We start from the raw sequence: 22,550 nt of genomic DNA on the forward strand, positions 1-22,550 counted from the left end.
AGAATAATGCCAGTAGTAAATGACAAAAGTTGTAAATAATAAAGTATCTAAAATATCTTATAAACTAATTCAATTTACCTTCTTACAATGTTTTATGAATGGTATCTAAACTGTAGTAAACAAATTTTACACCCAATATTAAACAATCCAAAAAATCAACGGTTTATCCTTACGTTTTTTGCATTCACAAAAAGTGGGTTGGTTGAAAACAGGATATAATGAAAACAAGACACCTGGAAGGAATTGTTTTATGGTTGCAAAATTGACATTCATTAATAATTTTGAGATCTTTAATATGGTTTTTAATATCGCATCAAAATTCTCTTAAAACAAAGCAGGCACTAATCTGAAATTTTACACGAATACATTATGAGCTTTTAAAATAGAAAAATATAAATATGGTTTTACTGTACTTTACATTTCCCATCACATCCAGATTAAAATCATAACATATCAAATCTTTTTCTGAAACAATCCTCTAAATAAAATATCAACAGAATAAATTCTAAGTACTAGATCTCACTATAATCAGTGACTCTCTCCTTTCTTTCCAGCAACTCTCTTGAAATCTGCCATTTTGGTCGTTTGCACTGGCGACCCTATAATTTGTAGATATGAAATCTGTGTGGTATCAGCCTCTGTTTGGTTGTCCTTAACGAACAGTGTACAATTGATGACATTTTGAAGTTTGACATATTTCAGAGGGATCACTTCACCCTCCAATTCTTTTGGTGAAAGCCTGTAAAAATTACACAAAATAAGAAACTTGTCCAAACACACACCACAGAACTTTCCTTATGGAATTAAATAACCTTTATAATTTGGGTTACATATAATACACAAATTAAAATGATTTTTACCTTTCCATTACAATCACCTTTTCAAGTTTTTAGGGCGAATTTTAACGTTAAAATCTATCATCCTCATCATTAATAATTACAATTAATCTTATATTTGTTTTCTTGATACCATTTGCTACTTATTTTTACTTTTGTTGTAAAAAAATTATACATACATACATATACCAAGGCACTTCCCCCAATTTTGGGGGGTAGCCGACATCAACAAATGAAACAAAACAAAAAAGGGACCTCTACTCTCTACGTTCCTCCAGCCTAACAAGGGACTCAACCGAGTTCAGCTGGTACTGCTAAGGTGCCACAGCCCACCCTCCCACATTATCCACCACAGATAAAGCTTCATAATGCTGAATCCCCTACTGCTGCTACCTCCGCGGTCATCTAAGGCATCGGAGGCAGCAGCAAGGCCTACCGGAACTGCGTCACAATCGCTCGCCATTCATTCCTATTTCTAGCACGCTCTCTTGCCTCTCTCACATCTATCCTCCTGTCACCCAGAGCTTTCTTCACTCCATCCATCCACCCAAACCTTGGCCTTCCTCTTGTACTTCTCCCATCAACTCTTGCATTCATCACCTTCTTTAGCAAACAGCCATTTTCCATTCTCTCAACATGGCCAAACCCCCTCAACACATTCATATCCACTCTAGCTGCTAACTCATTTCTTACACCCGTTCTCACTCTCACCACTTCGTTCCTAACCCTATCTCTTCGAGATACACCAGCCATACTCCTTAGACACTTCATCTCAAACATTCAATTTCTGTCTCTCCGTCACTTTCATTCCCCACAACTCCGATCCATACATCACAGTTGGTACAATCACTTTCTCATATATTACTCTTTTTATATTCATGCCCAACCCTCTATTTTTTACTACTCCCTTAACTGCCCCCAACACTTTGCAACCTTCATTCACTCTCTGACGTACATCTGCTTCCACTCCACCATTTGCTGCAACAACAGACCCCAAGTACTTAAACTGATCCACTTCCTCAAGTAACTCTCCATTCAACATGACATTCAACTTTGCACCACCTTCCATTCTCGTACATCTTATAACCTTACTCTTACCCACATTAACTCTCAACTTCCTTCTCTCACACACGCTTCCAAATTCTGTCACTAATCGGCCAAGCTTCTCTTCTGTTTCTGCAACCAGTACAGTATCATCCACAAACAACAACTGATTTACCTCCCATTCATGGTCATTCTCGTCTACCAGTTTTAATCCTCGTCCAAGCACTCGAGCATTCACCTCTCTCACCACTCCATCAACATACAAGTTAAAACAACCACGGTGACATCACACATCCCTGTCTCAGCCCCACTCTCACCGGAAACCAATCACTCACTTCATTTCCTATCATAACACATGCTTTACTACCTTTGTAGAAACTTTTCACTGCTTGCAACAACTTTCCACCAACTCCATATAACCTCATCACATTCCACATTGCTTCCCTATCAACTCTATCATACGCTTTCTCCAGATCCATAAACGCAACATACACCTCCTTACCTTTTGCTAAATATTTCTCGCATATCTGCCTTACTGTAAAAATCTGATTCATACAAACCCTACCTCTTCTAAAACCACCATGTATTTCTAAGATTGCATTCTCTGTTTTATCCTTGATCCTATTAATCAATTTCATATATAAAAGGTAGCAAGACAGGTTAATATTGTGTGTGTTGTTCATTTTTGCTTTTTATAAAGCACATAAATAATACAAATACTGTAATAGTGGAACGAATTATGATCTTACACCTCTTGTGAAATGCGTGTATTCCTCGAGCTCTTCCATTAGTAGTGTTGATATTTACACAGTGCAAATACATGTAAAAATTAGCCTAATCATTGATACTTTTACTACTTATAGCCACCAAATCCTCTAAGAGCATCATAAAGATATGCTGCAAATTAAGAGACAGAGAAACTTCTTTGGTTTCATAGTATTTTACATACTTAGCTAATGTATAAACAAAAAGAAGAGCAAAATTCAATGTTTCCTAAATTTCTAATATAAAATGGTAAGGCTTTGTTGATTTTCTTGTTCCTGGTATCATGCAGCAAAACAACAGTCTTGTAAAAACTTAAAAAATCTATGGGACTCATATCACACAGCTTTATCACTTGATGGAGCATATTACCGTATTAATGTATCCCTCATTAGAATAAAATTTCCTATTTTCCATAATACCCTAACTTGGCTACACCCTTGTATGTTTTGCAGTATTGGGTGTTCGCATGAACTTAATTCCGTACAGTAAATTATTTGCGTATTGTCGACCCTCCGAATCCGAGTACACATATTTCACGTACGGGTAATTTTACTTTGTACGGATCAAGGACATAGCCTACATCTGGTATTCTTAGTTTGCTTTCATTATTCGTGTATAAAACATTAAGGAAAAATTCAAACTATATCAATGGGAAGGATTATTAGGCTATAAAAAGATTAATTCTTAGCGCTGATAGTTTTTGTTTTAAGACATATTAAGTAAGACATCCCAAAAATGGCCTGGCATTCGAGTGAAATATTTATTCAGGGGAAGACTGAAAGGGTTTGGTAGTTTAATAAAATAACTCGCATCAATAATGGATGCATAAACATAAATAAAACCTTAAACAATAAACCTTAGTTATGGGTTTGTGCTAATTACAACTAATTACTGGGTGCCTTTGATCTTATTCCTTCTTAGTGTAAATAATCAGGATCAAGCTAAAAAGTATATCATAAATTTTTTGAAAAATATTGCAAAGGTTCCTTGTACTGATGCACAGGACAGTGTAATTCACCAAAATAATATCAGAATGGTATCTTTTATTAACCCTTTTACCCCCAGGCTATTTGGAAATTTCCAACCCTTAACCCCCAGGGGGTTATTTTTTTCCCAGCACATTTTGCAGTATATTTTTTTTAAATTGCTCTAACAGCCTTAATTTTTGTCATAGAGAGGTCAGGTTGGTCTCATTCTCTTGGAAAATGGCTGAATTTTCTCAAAAAAAAATTATCAAAAATATGAAAAAAAAAAAAATTTATAGCATTTTTTTGCGAGGACGTACCGGTACGTCCATGGGGGTAAAGGGATGGCTTTTGTGAAACGTACCAGTACGTCCTTTGGGGGTAAAAGGGTTAATATGTAATAGTATTCATTATTTCAACCAGAAAAGAAAATAAAAAATTCTTACAGGAGGGCCTAAAGACTTTGGTTTTCTTGAATTCTATTGGTTGTAGTTCATAAGCTTCTTATATTTTAGATAATTTTGATTTGTGATCACTTAAAATTTTGATTTCTTTATTTGTATTAGGTTTATTACTGAAGGAGTACAGAAACCCTCAACTTACAAACTTAAAAGGTTCTAAGAAGCTATTGGCCTAGAATAGGCTTCACCTAATTCTCATGCCTACAATTTTAAGCTGCAAAGGTTAACAAATAGTCCCGTTTCATACTTGCTTACTATATTACATTACATAAAAGCGTTTTATTATGGAATTTTATTATGAAATTTTGATACAATAACAGAGATGGTATGGACACCTGATGAGGAGAGATGAGGACCACGTTGGGAGACATACTATGGAGATAGAGGTTCAGGGAAGAAGAAGAAGAGGGAGACCAAGAAAGAGATGGAGGGACTGTGTGAGAGGAGACTTACAGGAGAGGGGGATTGATGAGGCAGAATAGAAAAAGATGGAAACGGCTCATCCGCAACGGCGACCCCATATAAAAATGGGAACCAGCTGGGAAGAAGAAGAAGAAGAACAGAGTTATGATTTCAGTTGGATTTTGTGTTTGTACGTTGAATGTTTTTTAGTTGAGGACCTATTGTATTAGATCTTGAATATAGAGTCAAAATGACAAATTCGAAGATAATTTGTATTTTTCCTAACCATACAAACCTTAGCTATTTACATTGGGTTTACCTTTTAGCGCAGCTGAAATGGCAAGCCATTAGAATTTAACGAGGGTGTATTACCCCCGCGCTAGTTAGCGGGGGGGTAGGGGAGTGGTAGCTAGCTACCCCTCCCCCCCCCCCCACACCAATGAATGCTCACTTTCACTTAGAGGTAGGACTTGTCTTGGGGGACAGGGCTGGCGGGCAAATATGTGTAAATAGCTAAGGTTTGTATGGTTAGGAAAAATACAAATTATCTTCGAATTTGTCATTTCTTCCGTAACCGAAATACAAACCACGCTATTTACATTGGGTGACTTACCCATTAGGTAGGGTGGAAAGTCCCCAGCCATACTGGCTTTGGCTTTACCCGGGGACTCAGAATCCGAATGAGTCCCTGCACCTCACAAGTTCCTTGCTCCGCAAGGAACCGTGTGGCCTACATAAGCTTGTGTGTGAAGGAAGAAGTGTGACCCGTCCTAGGCAGTTGACCTGGAGTTCCAGAAGGAACTCTGGGTTAGGACGTTCCCAATACCACCTCGTCAGGGTATGGGGGACGTGACAATATTGACTCAATACTCGAAACACAAGGAAGCATGGTTTACCTGCAGAGGTTCGAGGTCAGCTATGCAGAGACCAGGATGCTGCTTCCCCGTAGAGGAGATGATGAAGAAAGAAATAAGGGCCAGACACACTTCTTTCGTTCATGCAGACTAAAACCTGATAACAATGCCCTCAACCTTCTGCTACCTGTCCAAAAAGGAGCCTGAGGTTAGACCAGCTGTTGTGTAGCCACCACAGAGCAATAGAAAACGTATCGAGACTCCTGTGGGCCACGCCCTGCAGGAAGCGGGGCTGCGAAGGTCATTAGACGCTTCCAGACTCCAGCTTGTAGCACCTGCGTCACAGAGTAGTACAGTGAACCCTCGTTTATCGCGGTAGATAGGTTCCAGACGCGGGCGCGATAGGTGAAAATCCGCGAAGTAGTGACAGCATATTTACCTATTTATTTAACATGTATATTCGGACTTTTAAAACCTTCCCTTGTACGTAGTACTGTTAACAAACCACCCTTTAATGTACAGAACACTTAATGCATGTACTACAGCACCCTAAACTAAAACAGGCACAAATATTAAAGGCGATTTTATATCATGTGTTTCCTAAACACCTAAAAAGCACGATAAAAAATGGCAACCAATGTTTTGTTTACGTTCATCTCTGATCATAATGAAGAAACAAACTCATTTAGTGTACACATATATGTACGTATGGTTAGTTTTTGCATCGATTATATTGATTATACAGTACTGTATGTTGATTTTTTTATTACCAATGTTTTAGTTTACGAATTTTTCTTAGGACTTCCAAATGAAATCTTTTTCTTTATGACGCCGCCTGAAACGACGGCGTGTACGCTCAGTAAACAACCACGCTCAGAACAAACAAGGCATTTAACACGCATGATGATAGTGATAAATAATGATACAGTACATACAGTATTTACAGTAAAAGCATTTACAAAATATGTTACCTTACAAATATAAATTATACAGTACTTGTACGTAGCAAAGCAGGAAAACAATTTGAGAGAGAGAGAGAGAGAGAGAGAGAGAGAGAGAGAGAGAGAGAGAGAGAGAGAGAGAGAGAGAGAGAGAGAGAGAGAGAGATTGTTTTACGTACGTAAATGTAAATTTTAAACAAAAAAAATATGATAGGTTACAACATGTAGACTTTTAAAACCTTCCCTTTAACTTAATGCATACAGTACGTACATTACTAAACTATAAAACAGGTTAAAGTAAAAAATAAAGATTGTTACTGTACTCACCACGAAAGAAGTTCAAGAAAAACTTGAATGACGATGGCGATGAATTTGCTGCACAGTAGAAATGATGATGATGAAGCTGATGATGTGTTCTACTGTGCAGTCAATGATAGTATTTTACGTCTCTTCAGACGGAGGTGTCTTTTCCTGGGACACCTCTTCAACTTCTTCAATTTCTTCCGAAGGCGTACTAGCAGGAGGAACTGGCTCTTTTTTGCGAGGCTGAAAAAACATTGTGATCGGAAGTTGTTGCCGCTGCTTCTTTTTTCGATCCAAGAGCATCCTGTAGGGAGTCGTGATGTCATCAACCTTGTTGCAGAATTGCATCGAGCGAACCATATCCTCGTCCCACTCTTGCAACATTTCTTTCGCCTCCTTCATATGGTTGCAGAACTTGGCGAGCCGTTCTAATGTTAAGCCCGTTTCTTCGACATTTTCTTGGGTCTCTTCCTGGGTACCCTCACTCTCTTCCTCACTTGCCGATTTCGTCAGGTCTTCGAGGTCTGCGTCAGTTAGGGGCTGGGAATGGCAGTCCAACAACTCGTCGACGTCTTCAGTCGTCATGTCGCCAAACCCGTCACCCCCAATTATGGCAGCCAACTGCACAGATTTCCGTATTGCAGAGTGTTGGATTTCCGACGGAGTAAATCCCTTGTCGTCGTAAACAATATCGGGCCACAGCTTCTTCCAGCTCGCATTTACGGTTGCAGGTTTCATCTCTTGAAGTGCCTTTTGAATATTCTGCAGGCACGTGGCTATGGTGTACTGCCGCCAGTACGCCTTCAAGTTGAAGTCTTCATCCTCGTCATCTTGGGCAGCATCCACACACGCAACGAGGTCCGCCAAGGTATTCTTCGTGTAGAGGGCCTTGAACGCCCTGATAACCCCCTGGTCCATTGGTTGAATTAATGACGTGGTGTTGGGTGGCAGGAACTCAACCTGAACGCCCTCACGCGACAGGTCAGTTGCGTGTCCACCAGCGTTATCCATAAGGAGAAGGATCTTGAATGGCAAGCCCTTCTCTAAGAGATATTCATGGACTTGCGGGATGAAACACTGGTGGAACCAGTTGGAGGTCAGCATCTTCGTAATCCATGCTTTTTGATTATGCATCCAGTACACGGGAAGGAGATTCTTATTTTTGTTTTTCAAAGCGCGAGGATTTTTCGACTTATAAATAAGCCCCGGCTTTAACAAAAATCCAGCAGCATTGCCACACATCACGAGGGTAACGCGATCCTTGAATGCCTTAAAGCCAGAGGCTTTGGCTTCCTCTTTGAACAGGAAAGTTCGCGACGGCATTCTCTTCCAAAACAAGCCGGTTTCATCCATATTAAACACTTGTTCCGGCTTGTATCCACCTTCAGCGATAATGTTCTTGAAAGTCTGGTTCACGTAAGTTTCAGCAGCGGCAGTGTCAGCGGAAGCAGACTCCCCATGCAGGGAAACGCTTTTCAGGGCGAAGCGTTTCTGAAACTTCGCGAACCATCCTTTGCTTGCGGAAAAACGTTTCTGAGGCTGGGAATCAGTGGATGTCCCTGGTTGAGGATCATCTGCATCATCATCATCTTCAGCATGGTTGCCGTCGTCCTCTTTAGGTTCCTTTGCAGCAAAATTCTCATACAAGCTCAAAGCCTTTGTTTGGATGGTGTTCGTATCCAACGCTATGTTCTTCTTCCGGCAGTCGGCAATCCACACAGCTAAAGCACCTTCCATGCGTACGATCGTTTTATTACGCGTTGTAACGACTCGCTTCGCTGATCTGCTAAAGGTGATTGCAGCAGTCTTTCTAATGTTCGCCTCGTCCTTCTTGATGTAGCGAACGGTGGATTCGTTGATGCCAAAATGGCGGCCGGCGGCCGCGTAACTTCTACCATCTTTTAACATGTCGAGAAGCGTAACCTTCTCAGCTATCGTCATCATTCTTCGGTGGCGTTTAGGCTCACTACCAGCCTTACTAGAAGCAGAACGCTTGGGAGCCATTGTAACAGAAAGTTCAACAAAAAGTTCAACTTAAAACAGTCGCACACAGCACAGATTAAACTTCACAAAGTTAAGAACGTCTACTCAGCAATACGCGGAAAGAGAAAGTGAACGATGCAGCCCCGCGAGAACTTTGATGCTGCGGGTAGAAGATGCGGGCAAAACACCAATCACAGGCTAGATAACAAAACTTGAGTTTTGATTCGTCATCTATCAGCGCTTGAACCAATCACAACCCGTCTTAGTACTATGGCGCGTTGGTTACTCATAGAAGATGCCCCCGCGCATACTGAACGTACGTAGATTAAGTACAATACCGTAATAATAATAAATAATGATAATAATACTGTACAGTAATAATAATAATAATAATGATTAATAATAATAACAATAATAATTTTATTAACAACAACAATAATAATAATAATAATAACAATAATAATAAAAATTTACGTACGTACGCTATTTTACGCCTCTCTCTCTCTCTCTCTCTCTCTCTTTCTCTCTCTCTCTCTCGTACGCTTACAGTACTTATTCGAAATGTGATTTTTGCAACAAAGAATATTATTGGATGCAGTACTGTACTACGTACGTATACATACAAAAGATTCATGGAAAAGAAGCACATCCATTACAGTACACACCATTCTAATATGGTATGACTGCATCTGATTTGCGTTTCATGTTCGATTTAATTTTACTACGTACTGAATTATCGTATGATCACATTCTCTTTTCGTGTTTTATTTCTTTCTGTGCTGAATTATATATCATATGTAATGCAATGAACAATCAGTAAGAGCAGATATTACTAATTACAGTATTAATGGAATTACAGGTAACAAAATATCGTATTTGGTTATCTTCAGATTTCGCGGTATTTTCGAATTTTCCGGAAAATCCGCGATATGTATATATATATGGGTTATGGGAAAACCCCGCGAAGTGGTGAATCCGCGATTGTCGAACCGCGAAGTAGCGAGGGTTCACTGTATTACTCGAAGGCGAGGGACGTTGCGATGTATCCAACATCGTGCTGTAGGGCGACGTGACGGGGGAGGGTCTGGAGACAGGTCGAGATGAATGTCCTTGAGTCCGAGCTGAAGAGGTATACTGGTGACTCTCCCCCGTGTCCTCCTTGTGCTCCCAAATCGGCTGCAACTGAGGACAAACTGCAGCTGTTCACAAAGCTAACTTCTCGATTCCTTTACTGGCAAGAAAGAGAAGGTCTTGGGACATCAGATACAGAATGGAGACTCGAAATCTTGAAGGAATTGGACCGAAGGGCCGGGACCCCCAGATTCTGAGTCTAGCCAACAACTCAGGAGCGAACCTGAATGTTGCCTTCCCCTCTTCCTTAGAAAGGGCGGAGTCGTACGAGACCAAGAAGATTGCTTACACACTGGCCGTGGCCAGAGTGAGCAGGAGACCCAAGGCGGAATACAATCCGAGGCCTGTCGTAAAGGGTCTTGAGAAGATCTCTTAAAGGACTAAAAGTCCGAGCCATGCTCCAAGTTGGAGGTCTTCCTCCGACTAGGGCAGGGACGATCGTAGCTTCGCATGAGCGAGGAAAGATCCAGCGGGCAGGAAAAAGTTATTCCTTTAAGCCTGAAGGTCAGGGAAAGGCTGAGCGACAGGCTTCATTGCCGAGAGTGGAAAGGAGTTTCCTCCCGCCGAAAGGCAATAAGACCGTTATTGCTGGAGAAGAGGCCTCAAGGGAAGAGGTATATCTCCCACGGCACCAACCACCGAAGACTCTTCACTTTGCCTGGAAGACCCCTGCGGATGACTATCGCAGATGACGAGACCTCCGTACCGCGACTGTAGCGGGTTGTCTCTTCTTGAGGAGGAGGCGTAGTGTCTCCAGGCATGAAGCCGAAGCGACGCCCCGGTTCGGGAGAGATGTCGCACTGTGGTTGTTTGAGTAGTCTGCGCCGTGGGAGAAGCTCTCCTGGGAGTTCCGTCAGGGGAAGCAGAGGGTCCAGAAACCGTTCTGCGCATAGTCCCAGTGGAGCTCTCCCATTGAAAGGTTGACAGACAACCTGGTCTTGTTGAGACCCATTGTCCACAGACAAAAAGGAAGGAAGACGCAGGCGTCGAAGTTGTCCCACCATCACCGGAATGCATCTTGCCAGAGTCTCGGGGTCTGAGACTGGGGGGAAGAACAGCGGAAGCTTGAGGTTCCAAGCTGTCGCGATCAGGTCCCCCAGACCAGGACTTGCTGGTTACTCAAGGTCAAAGACCCCCAGGTACACTCTCTCTACGAGGCTCAGCTCGGATAGTCGGAGAGAACATTCCTCTGCCTGGAATGAGAGAGCCGATGGTGGTATTGAGAGAATCTCAATCATCCCGGTATCTCTACTGCAAGATGTGAAGGTGTGAAAATGCGTCCCCTGCTGGTTAGAACACGCCAGAATCATGAAGTCGACGCGCACGGGACGACTCGGCAGGAGCTGTATGATCTGTAGAGGGGCCAGACTACGGCCCCTAAGCCTGCCTGAATGATGGAGAGGTATCCTTCAGGTCTTGACCATAGGCCTGGACCGGAACATGCCCCCCCCCTCCCCCACTTTCCTTTGACGAGTCCGAGAACAGCATCAAGAATGTGGGGAAAGGACGAGAATATCCACTACCATCAAGAGGTTCCATAGGTCAACAACCATTGCAGGTCTAATAGTTCCGCTGGTCCCATAGGGGCCAGGAAGTCAGGTTAAACGTTGCCTGAAACCACCGGAACTTGGACCGCCCCACATGGAACTTATCCTGAGGCGACCGTTCGGACTATAGACAGGTCAATGAGGAAGGAGAACTAGGAAACGTTCCAAGGTAGGGCTGAAAGCTCTGCTTGACTGAGAACAGGTACTGTGACTCTCCTCAGTCTTGCCACAGTCAACTGAAAGGAAGGCTCGGAGGATGTGGCAACAGAATCTGGCGTCCCCAGGTGGTCACCCATCCAAGTACCGACCAGAACTGACGTTACTTAACCTCGCTGGACGGACGAGAAGCGGGGTTTCCAACGTGGTAAGGCCGTTGAATCAACATCATGGCCAGATACTCCAGATGTTGAGGCAGAAGAAGAGAAGGCTCCAAGCAAAATACCATGAACCCACACTCATGGTAAGCATCCGGAAGCTTGTCCCGGCGCTGAAGAGGGTCGAACCCGAGCCTACCGGAGTTGACAAGCCCTCCAAAAAGCAGAGGAGGCGGAAGCCTGCACCTGAGCAGCCATGAGGAAAGCAGGGAGAGTTCTCTGGGGAAAAAAACCTGCTATGCCACGGCGGGATAGCCACACTGCATCATAAGCAGGAATACTTGCAGTCTAGGCTGAATTCGACGAGCTCCCTGGAAGATGGATGGAATGGAAACTGAAAGTACCCGTCCTTCCGATCCAGGGTTTAAGGAGTCCTGTCGCCTCGTTACCAGTCTGATCGATTCTGCTGTTCTACGCTGGCCGAAGTTTGTTCGACAAACTTGATCAGGGCTGAGAGGTCGACTACGGAACTCCCCTCTCAGATCCTTCCTTACAAGAAAGGATCGACTGAAGAGGCCGGGGATGAAGCCGTCGATGATCCTATGGAGGACCTTCGCCTAAGGTATGGATCATTCTGCCCAACCGGGCAACTCTTGCCGACGCTATGGCATAGAGGTTCAGAGACACTGACTTCGTTGACAGAGACGGCAGGCGCGATATCCTTGGCTGATCACAGAGATTGTGCGGGAATGGGCTCGGGAAGCTGTCATCCGGATGAGTAACCTTAAGCATCCTCCCAGCGAGGAACCTGCAATCCTAGAGTTCGTGAACTCTGCCGCTCCTTTTAGGACTATGCCCCCCCCGGGGGAGCCTCCCGTGCCATCTGTTCCTGACAGGAGGAAACTGCAATTGGACACCTTGTCCCAGTTGTCGTAGCCGACAACTTAGGCTGACGTGGTTGAAAGAAAAGGGCGCTGGAGCCCTGCAGAGTCTGGAAGAAAGCGCCTTGGAGGAGTGAAAACGGAAGTCGATTTCCTCCGCACAGCCGCTGTCTAAGTCTCTGTCCTTGGGCACAAACAACTCTTCTCTAAGATGGAAGGGTGTCTGAGGTCGTCGACCTCCACAGATGAGACACCCGAAGGAAGCCCTCAGTCAGCGCGTCCAGATGGTACAACATCGAGCTTGTCCGCAAGTTAGATACTTAACGACGGAAGGCCAAGGTGCCTGAGCTCGAGAGGAGGAAAGTACCCATGATCTTCCTGTAGCTTCCTTGAACCAAACCTCGGGCCGTAACCGAGGAGGGAAAGGACCTGGAAGTCCCCAGAGGAAGGGGTAAGCAGTCACCCCTTGGCCGATGCAGAAATCTCGAACGGAAAGCCCCCCCGCCAAAAATCCTTCCAGAGAATGACGGGGAAGGGCTAAACCAGGTTCTGGAAAGAGGAGTGTTGCTCAGACCTCCCTGAAGTTTCTTCCTATTCTTGCAAGGGCCATGCTCTGCATTTACGGGGTGAGGCCGTGTTCTGGAAATACGCTCCAGAAGAACTCGCCAGGCTGGCCATGTTGCGAAAACCCCAATGGGAATCGTGGTCACAATCGCCCTGGAGCTCACGCGATGGTAATTCAAAGACTTGCGCGTGGGCGAACGTGGAAGCGCCCATGCGCGGTCACGCAGGAACGCAAACGAAGGTGAGCGAAGGAGGGCAGAAGGAGGGTGAGCGTGGTAGGAAGGGCGAGAGCTGGTGGTCGGCGAGCGATAACCCATAGACGAGCAATGGATACTGCGACGTTTGCGCGAAGAAACACCGTCGGTTCGCGCGACGGAACACCGTCGGTCCGCGCGACGGAACACCGTCCGTCCGCGCGACGGAACACCGTCCGTCCGCGCGACGGAACACCGTCCGTCCGCGCGATGAAATACCGTTGGTTTGCGCGCGGGCGAACATTGGAGAGCATGTGCGCGGACGCGCATGAGCGTAGACGTGCAGGCACGTGGGCGTGTGGGCACGCAGGCGAACGGTCGCGCGGGAGCGCAGGCGAGCGGTCGCGAGGGTGGGCAGGTAAATGAGCGCGAGTCCGAGGCGGCGAACGCAAGCGTTAGCGCGATGGCGAGGAAGACCGCTGGCGATATGGATCAACAGGCGATCGGTGGTGAGCTGGTGAGGGCTAACGCGCAGGTTGGCGATGGCGCGTTGTGGCATGTCGACGCGTTGGCGAGCGATGGCGAGCATCATGCGCCGGTGAGCAATCGCGCGATGGCAAGCAGCATGCGCAGGAGGGGGATCGCGCGGTGGCGAGCAGCATCCGCAGGTGAGTGATCGCGCGATGGCGAGCAGCATCCGCAGGTGGGCGATCGCACGATGGCGAGCAGCATCCACAGGTGGGCGATCGCGCGATGGCGAGCAGCATCCGCAGGGAGGCGATCGCGCGATGGCGAGCAGCATGCGCAGGTGAGCGATCGCGCGATGGCGAGCAGCATGCGCAGGTGTCGCGCGGGCGATCCGGAGATCGCCGAGAGACAGGTGATCGCTGACGTGTAGAACGCTGTTGAATAGGCGATACTAAAATCGCCTGTGCGCGCTGGCGAGCAGGTGAACGCTGGCGAGCAGGTGATCGCTGGCGAGCTTATGATCGCTGACGAGCAGAAGGCAACGCGTGGAAGCCTGCGCATAGAAGAAGAGTCCTTGACCCATACCTGAACCGAAGTTCTAGATCGCGAGGGCGAACGTGGGCGCACAGGGCGCGTAATAGGAACCAACAGGAACAGCAGGGATGATCATCATGAGAGCGCTGACGAACAGGAGAGCGCTGGCGAAAGGAGAGCGCTGGCGAAAGGAGAGCGCTAGCGATCAGGAAGCGCTGATGAGCAGGAGAGCGCTAACACTGAGCAGGAGCAGGAGAGAACACAGCAGAAGGGCGCGCAGGGGAACCCTGACACGCAAGGGAAGAACCCCCGTGGGAGGCAACCCTTTGCCCCGAAGGGAACGTTGTCCGTCGGGAGACAGATGTCCATTGGAAGACCGTAGCCTGTCCGCCAGGAGACTGATGTCCGTTGGAAGACCGTTGTCCGTCGGGAAGACCGTTGCCCATCGGAAGACGAGATCGGACTGCTGTCCATCTGCACCAAGGCGGAAGATCAAGAAAAAGGAGTTGTAGGCTGCAAACGGACATTCAAAAAGGTGCCTCTTAGCACCCTTATAGGGAGATGAGAGGCCCTACGACGAGGCGGACGGTGGGCCTTACGGCGAGGGAGGCCAACAGCAACAGCAGCAGAAGAATCCTCCGAAGAGGAGTCTCTATGAGTGTACTCTCTCGCGAACGAAAGATAAACACTTCGTAAAAGAGACTGGTCAGCCAGTGACCTAAAAGGAGCAATCCTCCGAAGAGGAGCTCCTGCAGTTGCCCAGCCATTTGAGCGAAACTGCAGGTGTGGCCGCTCGGCACCAAGAGCATAGTCGCACGAAAAAAAGGCAAGAGAAGAACCCCTCAAAAGGGGAAAAACTCAAGCCTGGACAGGAAAAACTTCCCTCGGAAGGAAAGTTACCCGCCCAAGGAGGCAAGCCTCCTGAGAGTTCTAAAATGAACTGGAGAGCTGTCCGTCGTCACGGGAGTACTTCCAGTAGAAGGAGACACGCCCCTGACGAAAATACAAGGGGGGAGGCAGCAACAGCCGAATCCCCAGGCCTCAACAAGACAGCTCACACCGTTGCCATATTACAGAAACGAACTAGATCGGTAACTGTAAAAAAAATGAAACAAAAATCATTAGTACACATTCATTCCCCCGGGAAGGCTCCGAAGAGGAATCCCGAGGGAAAGGAACAAGAATTACACAACAGGCACGTGCCCTCACAACCACTTACACTCACGGAAGGAGAGCTGTAACCAAAACAGAATTATAACAATTATAATTATGAAACTATGTAATTATGTAATTTAAAAATGAATGAACACTAAAGAAAGAACGAAAACCCCGAAAGGAATCGTTCTACAAGCTGGAGAAAAAAAAAAAAAAAAAAAAAAAAAAAAAAAAAAAAAAAAAAAACACTACAATTAGATTCATAAACTAATTGAGACAAACGTACGGCGTAGCAACCCCCCCACACGGAAAGGAAGCTACAAGGGCATAGTAACACGTAGTAAAAGGGTGAACGACCTCGAGAGAGAGAGAAAGACGGAAGTCAAACTCGATCGCCACCCATAAAATTACGCCGTGGCGGCCTAACTGCCGAGGACACCACGTAGAAATCGTACACTACACACACAAATCTGAAAAGGAAACTTACTGATTTCTATACTCAAATATATATACAAACATGAAAACATGTTTACATATATATCGAGTAAAAGAAAAGTAAGCGATTAAGTAAAGACAAAACAAACAATGGCTGCCAAGAGAGGACCGAGACGGAGACGTCTGTCACAGTCCGAGCCAAAAGTGAAAGTGAGCTTTCATCGGTGTGTGGGGGGGGAGGGGTAGCTAGCTACCACTCCCCTACCCCCCCCCGCTAACTAGCGCGGGGGTAATACACCCTCGTTAAATTCTAATGGCTCGCCATTTCAGCTGCGGTACAAGGTAAACCCAATGTAAATAGCGTGGTTTGTATTTCGGTTACGGAACAATTACATTTTACACTTACTGGTAAAGTATAATGGTCTTATTACTAATAATTAGTTTAACCAAAACACCAATTTAACATCCTTAACTGTAGCTTAGCTAGTAAGAACAACAATAATAGTAATGATAATAACTGGAACCCAAAAAGGGATTCTGGAATGATATAAAATTAAGAGAGATAGATTTGTGAGTTTGAGCCACAAGGCCTGGCACTAGGAGGCCATTAAGAGCACAAGAGCAACTAGGAGGAAAGCCTGTAGTTGTATTACTAGGTGTCTAGATAATAGAGGTTGGACAGATTAGGTTAAGTTAATTAAATAAAAAGGAAGCGGGATCAGGTGTAATTTAAGGCAAAAAAGGAAGAGGGATCAGTGGTAATATAAGGCAAAAAAGGAAGGAGGATCAGGTGTAATATAAGGCAAAAAAGGAAGGAGGATCAGGTGTAATATAAGGCAAAAAAGGAAGAGGGATCAGGTGTAATATAAGGCAAAAAAGGAAGCGGGATCAGGTGTAATATAAGGCAACAAAGGAATCGGGATCAGGTGTAACATACGGAAAAAAAGGAGCGCCAAATGAGGGCTACGGGGAAGCTGTACAGACCTTTAGGTAATGCCTACAGCCTAACATGTGAGGTGCACTGATGGCACTACCTCTGACCCCAAACAGGATTTGAAAGATGGAAAAAATCATAGAAAAAATACTTACTAAAGATCGGAAAATTCTGAGAAAATTAAGTATTCAAAATTTCCTAATATGGAGATATGCATGTATTTTAAGCGTTAATTTAAAAAGAAATAATTCTGTAAACAAATACGTTCAAATTCTATTGTAAAAACCTGTCCCGTAAGTAACCCAAGATATTAGAAGAATCCACACTAGTAGGCCTTATTAATTTTTTTTGGAAATTCCTTGTCTTTTGTATCACACTATGTATTGTATTTATTAAAATGTACTAGAATATGTTTTACAGCAAGGAAAATCACACTGCACTCATAATTGTCAAAGAGCTGGAACCATGGGTTCACTTTGAATGAAAACATCACATCTTGATTAATAAATTGCAACTCCTTAACATTTTTATGAATGAAGGACTGGAAATTTCTTACGACTGACAAAATTTCCTGTACAGATTTTTTAACGTACTTGACATTTTCAGATTTGAAATCTGGACAATAACAAAAATGCTTAAAAAAAATTCATTACTTCTACACTTTCCTGATTTCCATGCATTACTTCTTCAAAGAAGTTAAGAGATTTGACAATTGCTCAAAAACACAAGCAATTTTCCTTAATTTAGTATAAAATAAGCCATTCATCCCTGGCAGGAAGGTGAGGCTGCATAAGGATAAGCCTTCATCTTACCCAGTCTGCCAAAACAACACAGTATTGTCAGTTTTTAAATTGACAAAAAATATGATTATAACTTGAAAGCAATAATGTGAAACTACTGAGAGGGAAAAGAAAATGTCCAAGAATCTCTAATGTGCTTGGAAAAAAGAGTTATAAATAAAAGTCATGTTTATTTCCCACAAATCTTACCATAAATTTAAATGTTGGATACTAAATTGCCCCAGATGAAAGAAAAATCACGAGACCCACCTGAATAATCCAAGTAAAGAACATAAGTACAAACTATTTAAGTCTCAAAATCAATAGGAAAATTTAATAGAAAATGTAATAAGAACAAGGAACTTGGAAGTCTCAACTTTGAAGGAACGATGCTGTTTTGACAGACCAGGTAAGATGAAGCTGCATACAATACTGCACACTACTTATCCCTATGCCAGCTCAGCTTTGGGATGGGAACAAAGGCCTTTTTTACTAGCTATAGGAGAAGTTCTTGTAACTATCATTGATTGTCGAATCTCTTCTCTCTAAGAAAGAATAGCACTTGAATCCCAGGTAAGAATCAAGGAAATATAATTTCAACTTGTGCTAACTTTGGAATTAAGTAACCAGGACATGTCTGGGAAAGAAATATGTTATTTTTATTAATAAAATAAATTTTTGAATATACTTACCGGTGATTATATAAGCTGCAACTCTGTTGCTCGACAGAAAACTCTACGTTCAAAATACGCCAGCGATCGCTATGCAGGTAGGGGGTGTACATCAACAGCGCCATCTGTCTAGCAGGTACTCAGTACTCAATGTAAACACAGAACCAATTTTCTCCTCGGTCCACTGGGTCTCTATTGGGGAGGAAGGGAGGGTCCTTTAATATATAATCACCGGGTAAGTATATTCAAAAATTTATTTTATTAATAAAAATAACATTTTTCAATATTAAACTTAGCCGGTGATTATATAAGCTGATTCACACCCAGGGGGGTGGGTAGAGACCAGCATTACTTGTTTACATTATTATGAGCTAAGTATTTTGTATTTCATTTTAGCAGTTATTCAAAATAAACATAAAATAAATAAGTACCTGGTAAGGAAGTCGACTTGAACAATTACTCTGCCTTTTTAAGTACGTCTTCCTTACGGAGCCTCGCGATCCTCTTAGGATGCTGAGCGACCCCTAGGATCTGAAGTATCAAGGGTTGCAACCCATACAACAGGACCTCATCAAAACCTCTAATCTAGGCGCTTCTCAAGAAATGACTTTGACCACCCGCCAAATCAAGTAGGATGCGAAAGGCTTCTTAGCCTTCCGGACAACCGAAAAACAATAATAAAACATTTCAAGAGAAAGATTAAAAAGGTTATGGAATTAGGGAATTGTAGTGGTTGAGCCCTCACCCACTACTGCACTCGTTGCTACGAATGGTCCCAGAGTGTAGCAGTTCTCGTAAAGAGACTGGACATTCTTAAGATAAAAAGACGCGAACACTGACTTGCTTTTCCAATAGGTTGCGTCGATTATACTTTGCAGAGATCTATTTTGTTTAAAGGCCACGGAAGTTGCGACAGCTCTAACTTCGTGTGTCCTTACCTTCAGCAAAGCTTGGTCTTCCTCATTCAGATGGGAATGAGCTTCTCGTATTAACAGTCTGATAAAATAGGATAAAGCATTCTTTGACATAGGCAAAGATGGTTTCTTAACTGAACACCATAAAGCTTCAGACGGGCCTCGTAAAGGTTTTTAAATAGAACTTAAGAGCTCTTACAGGACATAAGACTCTTTCTAGTTCATTTCCAACCATACGATAAGTTTGGAATATCGAACGATATTGGCCAAGGCCGAGAAGGCAGCTCGTGTTTGGCTAGAAAACCAAGTTGTAGAACATGTAGCCGTTTCGGATGAGAATCCGATGTTCTTGCTGAAGGCATGAATCTCACAGACTCTTTTAGCTGTGGCTAAGCATACCAGGAAAAGAGTCTTTAAGGTGAGATCTTTCAGGGAGGCTGATTGTAGCGGTTCGAACCTGTCTGACATAAGGAATCTTAGTACCACGTCTAAATTCCAACCAGGTGTAACCAAACGACGCTCCTTCGTGGTCTCAAAAGACTTAAGGAGGTCCTGTAGATCTTTATTGTTGGAAAGATCTAAGCCTCTGTGACGGAAGACTGATGCCAACATGCTTCTGTAACCCTTGATAGTGGGAGCTGAAAGAGATCGTTCTTTCCTCAGATATAAGAGGAAGTCAGCTATTTGAGTTACAGAGGTACTGGTCGAGGATACCGATACTGACTTGCACCAGTTTCGGAAGATTTCCCACTTCGATTGGTAGACTCTAAGGGTGGATGTTCTCCTTGCTCTAGCAATCGCTCTGGCTGCCTCCTTCGAAAAGCCTCTAGCTCTCGAGAGTCTTTCGATAGTCTGAAGGCAGTCAGACGAAGAGCGTGGAGGCCTTGGTGTACCTTCTTTACGCGTGGCTGACGTAGAAGGTCCACCCTTAGGGGAAGTGTTCTGGGAACGTCTACTAGCCATCGAAGTACCTCGGTGAACCATTCTCTCGCGGGCCAGAGGGAAGCAACTAGCGTCAACCTTGTCCCTTCGTGAGAGGCGAACTTCTGCAGTACCTTGTTGACAATCTTGAACGGAGGGAATGCATATAGATCTAGATGTGACCAATCTAGTAGAAAGGCATCTATATGAACTGCTGCTGGGTCCGGGATTGGTGAGCAAAATATTGGGAGCCTCTTGGTCATCGAGGTTGCGAAGAGATCTATGGTTGGCTGGCCCCAGGTGGCCCAAAGTCTCTTGCATACATCCTTGTGGAGGGTCCATTCTGTTGGAATTATTTGTCCCTTCCGACTGAGACAATCTGCCATGACATTCAAGTTGCCTTGGATGAACCTCATTACTAGTGAAATGTCTAGACCTTTTGACCAGGTGAGGAGGTCCCTTGCGATCTCGTACAATGTCAGAGAGTAGGTCCCTCCTTGCTTGGAGATGTACGCCAAAGCCGTGGTGTTGTCCGAGTTCACCTCCACCACTTTGCCTTGAAGGAGAGACCTGAAGCTTTTTCAGGTCAGACTTACTGCCAGTAGCTCCTTGCAGTTGAAATGCATTGTCCTTTGACTCGAGTTCCATAATCCCGAGCATTCCCGACCGTCTAATGTCGCACCCCAGCCTACGTCCGATGCGTCCGACAAGAGAACGTGGTTGGGAGTCTGAACAGTCAGGGGAAGACCCTCTCTAAGGTTGATATAGTCCTTTCACCAAGTCAGACAAGACTTTATCTTTCCGGAAACCGGGATCGAGACCGCTTCTAGCGTCTTGTCCTTTTTCCAGTGAAAAGCTAGATGGTATAAAAGAGGACGGAGGTGTAGTCTTCCTAGTGACACAAATTGATCCACTGATGACAGTGTCCCTACCAGACTCATCCACAGCCTGACTGGGCAGCGTTCCTTCTTCAGCATCTTCTGGATGGATAGCAGGGCTGGGGGCTGATCGTCTTGTTCAGCAACGTCCTCATCAGAGGGTTCCTCATCCGAAACTGATGAGGAAACGGCAACGGAGTGGGCAACGTCTGACTCGCTGAATCCGGTCGCACTGGTGGATGCGTGACGGAGCCGGACGCAATATCATGGAACTGCTGCACAGTCTGTGAACTGTCAACAACCATGGGTGCGCGAGGAAGTACAGCATCAACCCGAAACTGTCTAGACTGTCTGGGTTGTGCAGTCAACACCCTACCGGGTTGCTGAGGTTGACGCACTGCGTCACAACAAGTCACCTCTGCTGGTTGTTGAACGTCCTGAACGTCAACAACCACCTCCGAGCGTCGCTTAACGTCAACGTGCGACTGGCAACCCACACTGGGTCGCATCGGTGGAGGAACCACCTCAACTGGCAGACGCGAGTAGGTTACCTCAGCGTCAACAGGACGCACAACCGACCGGTTGGAAGGTTGTTGGCCAGAAGGAGGAACCACCTCAACTGGCAGACGCGAGTAGGTTACCTCAGCGTCAACAGGGCGCACAACCAACCGGTTGGAAGGTTGTTGGCCAGAAGGTTCTTCTCCGCATTTAAGTCCTCTATCAAGGACGCAAGCTTGGACTGCATGTCTTGCAGCAAAGCCCATTTAGGGTCTACGGGAGCAGGTGTGGCAACAGACGGGGTTAGCGACTGAGGCGGAACCATTTACCATCCCTGAAAGCCTTGTTATGTGTGACATAATAGTACAGCAAAACTTCAAAGGCTCGACAAAAGTTGAGAAGTTGACCTGTAAACAACTTGGAGCGTCTCCTGGCTAGGCACCAGGGCGAGTCTACCAGAATTGAGAAGTCTATCTGGGCAGAGGCATGAACTCCCAAGCCGAGAACTTCTCTCGTGTCCTATCAGACTCTCGCTCTATAAGCCAGTTTAAAAGAAGGGAAATCAAAGGCTGTATCCCTAAAACTCCTCCTGGTGCAAAAACCAGTCGCCTAGCCAACGTAACGCTCTCTAGGAGAGCGAGAGAGCACTAGCTTAAAAACAACGGCTTCGAAGTAGCTAGGCCTAGTGTAAGTTCTGACGTTAAGGCGAACGAGGAGCAGCAGTTACAAGATCCGGACGAAGATCCTTAAAAAATCATCATGATTTAATTAAAGTCCATAGGAGGCTAAGCAGCTTAAGGCTCCTCTCCAAATGACAGAGTCCTCAAGGGAATATCAGTAGGAAGGAGAACAGCACTTTCTCATCTACAGGAACCTTGTCCGATAAAAGCTAGGTTACCTCAGTGAGTCTCTCACTGGTGCATAAGTAGCAGACCAGAAGGCAACGTCATGTAACTGCTTGACAGTCTGTGAACTGTCAACAACTGAACTGTCAACCACAACAGGTGAGTGAGGACATACAGTGTTCACTCGAGACTGCTTTGACTGTCTATACTGAGCAGTCAAAACAACTCTAGAATGCGGAGGTTGACGCACCGCGTCAAAACAAAACAACTTAGACTGTTGTTGTACCTCGCGAACGTCAACGGAAGGTTCCGTGCGTTACTGAACGTCAACAT

The 22,550-nt window shown here is 44.8% G+C and overlaps 1 protein-coding gene across 1 annotated transcript in view; it reads right to left on the bottom strand.

The window, feature by feature from the left end:
• Positions 1-234: 234 nt before the first annotated feature.
• Txl (Thioredoxin-like) overlaps positions 235-22,550 on the bottom strand; it is a 77,367-nt gene continuing 55,051 nt past the window's right edge. Inside the window, exon 6 of the mRNA XM_068375662.1 lies at positions 235-739. Coding sequence (XP_068231763.1) covers positions 529-739 — 211 coding nt within the window. The 3' untranslated portion in view covers positions 235-528. The remainder of the gene's footprint in view (positions 740-22,550) is intronic.

This window comes from Palaemon carinicauda, chromosome 6, assembly GCF_036898095.1.
Source record: "Palaemon carinicauda isolate YSFRI2023 chromosome 6, ASM3689809v2, whole genome shotgun sequence".
In the NCBI taxonomy this organism is placed as follows: domain Eukaryota; kingdom Metazoa; phylum Arthropoda; class Malacostraca; order Decapoda; family Palaemonidae; genus Palaemon; species Palaemon carinicauda.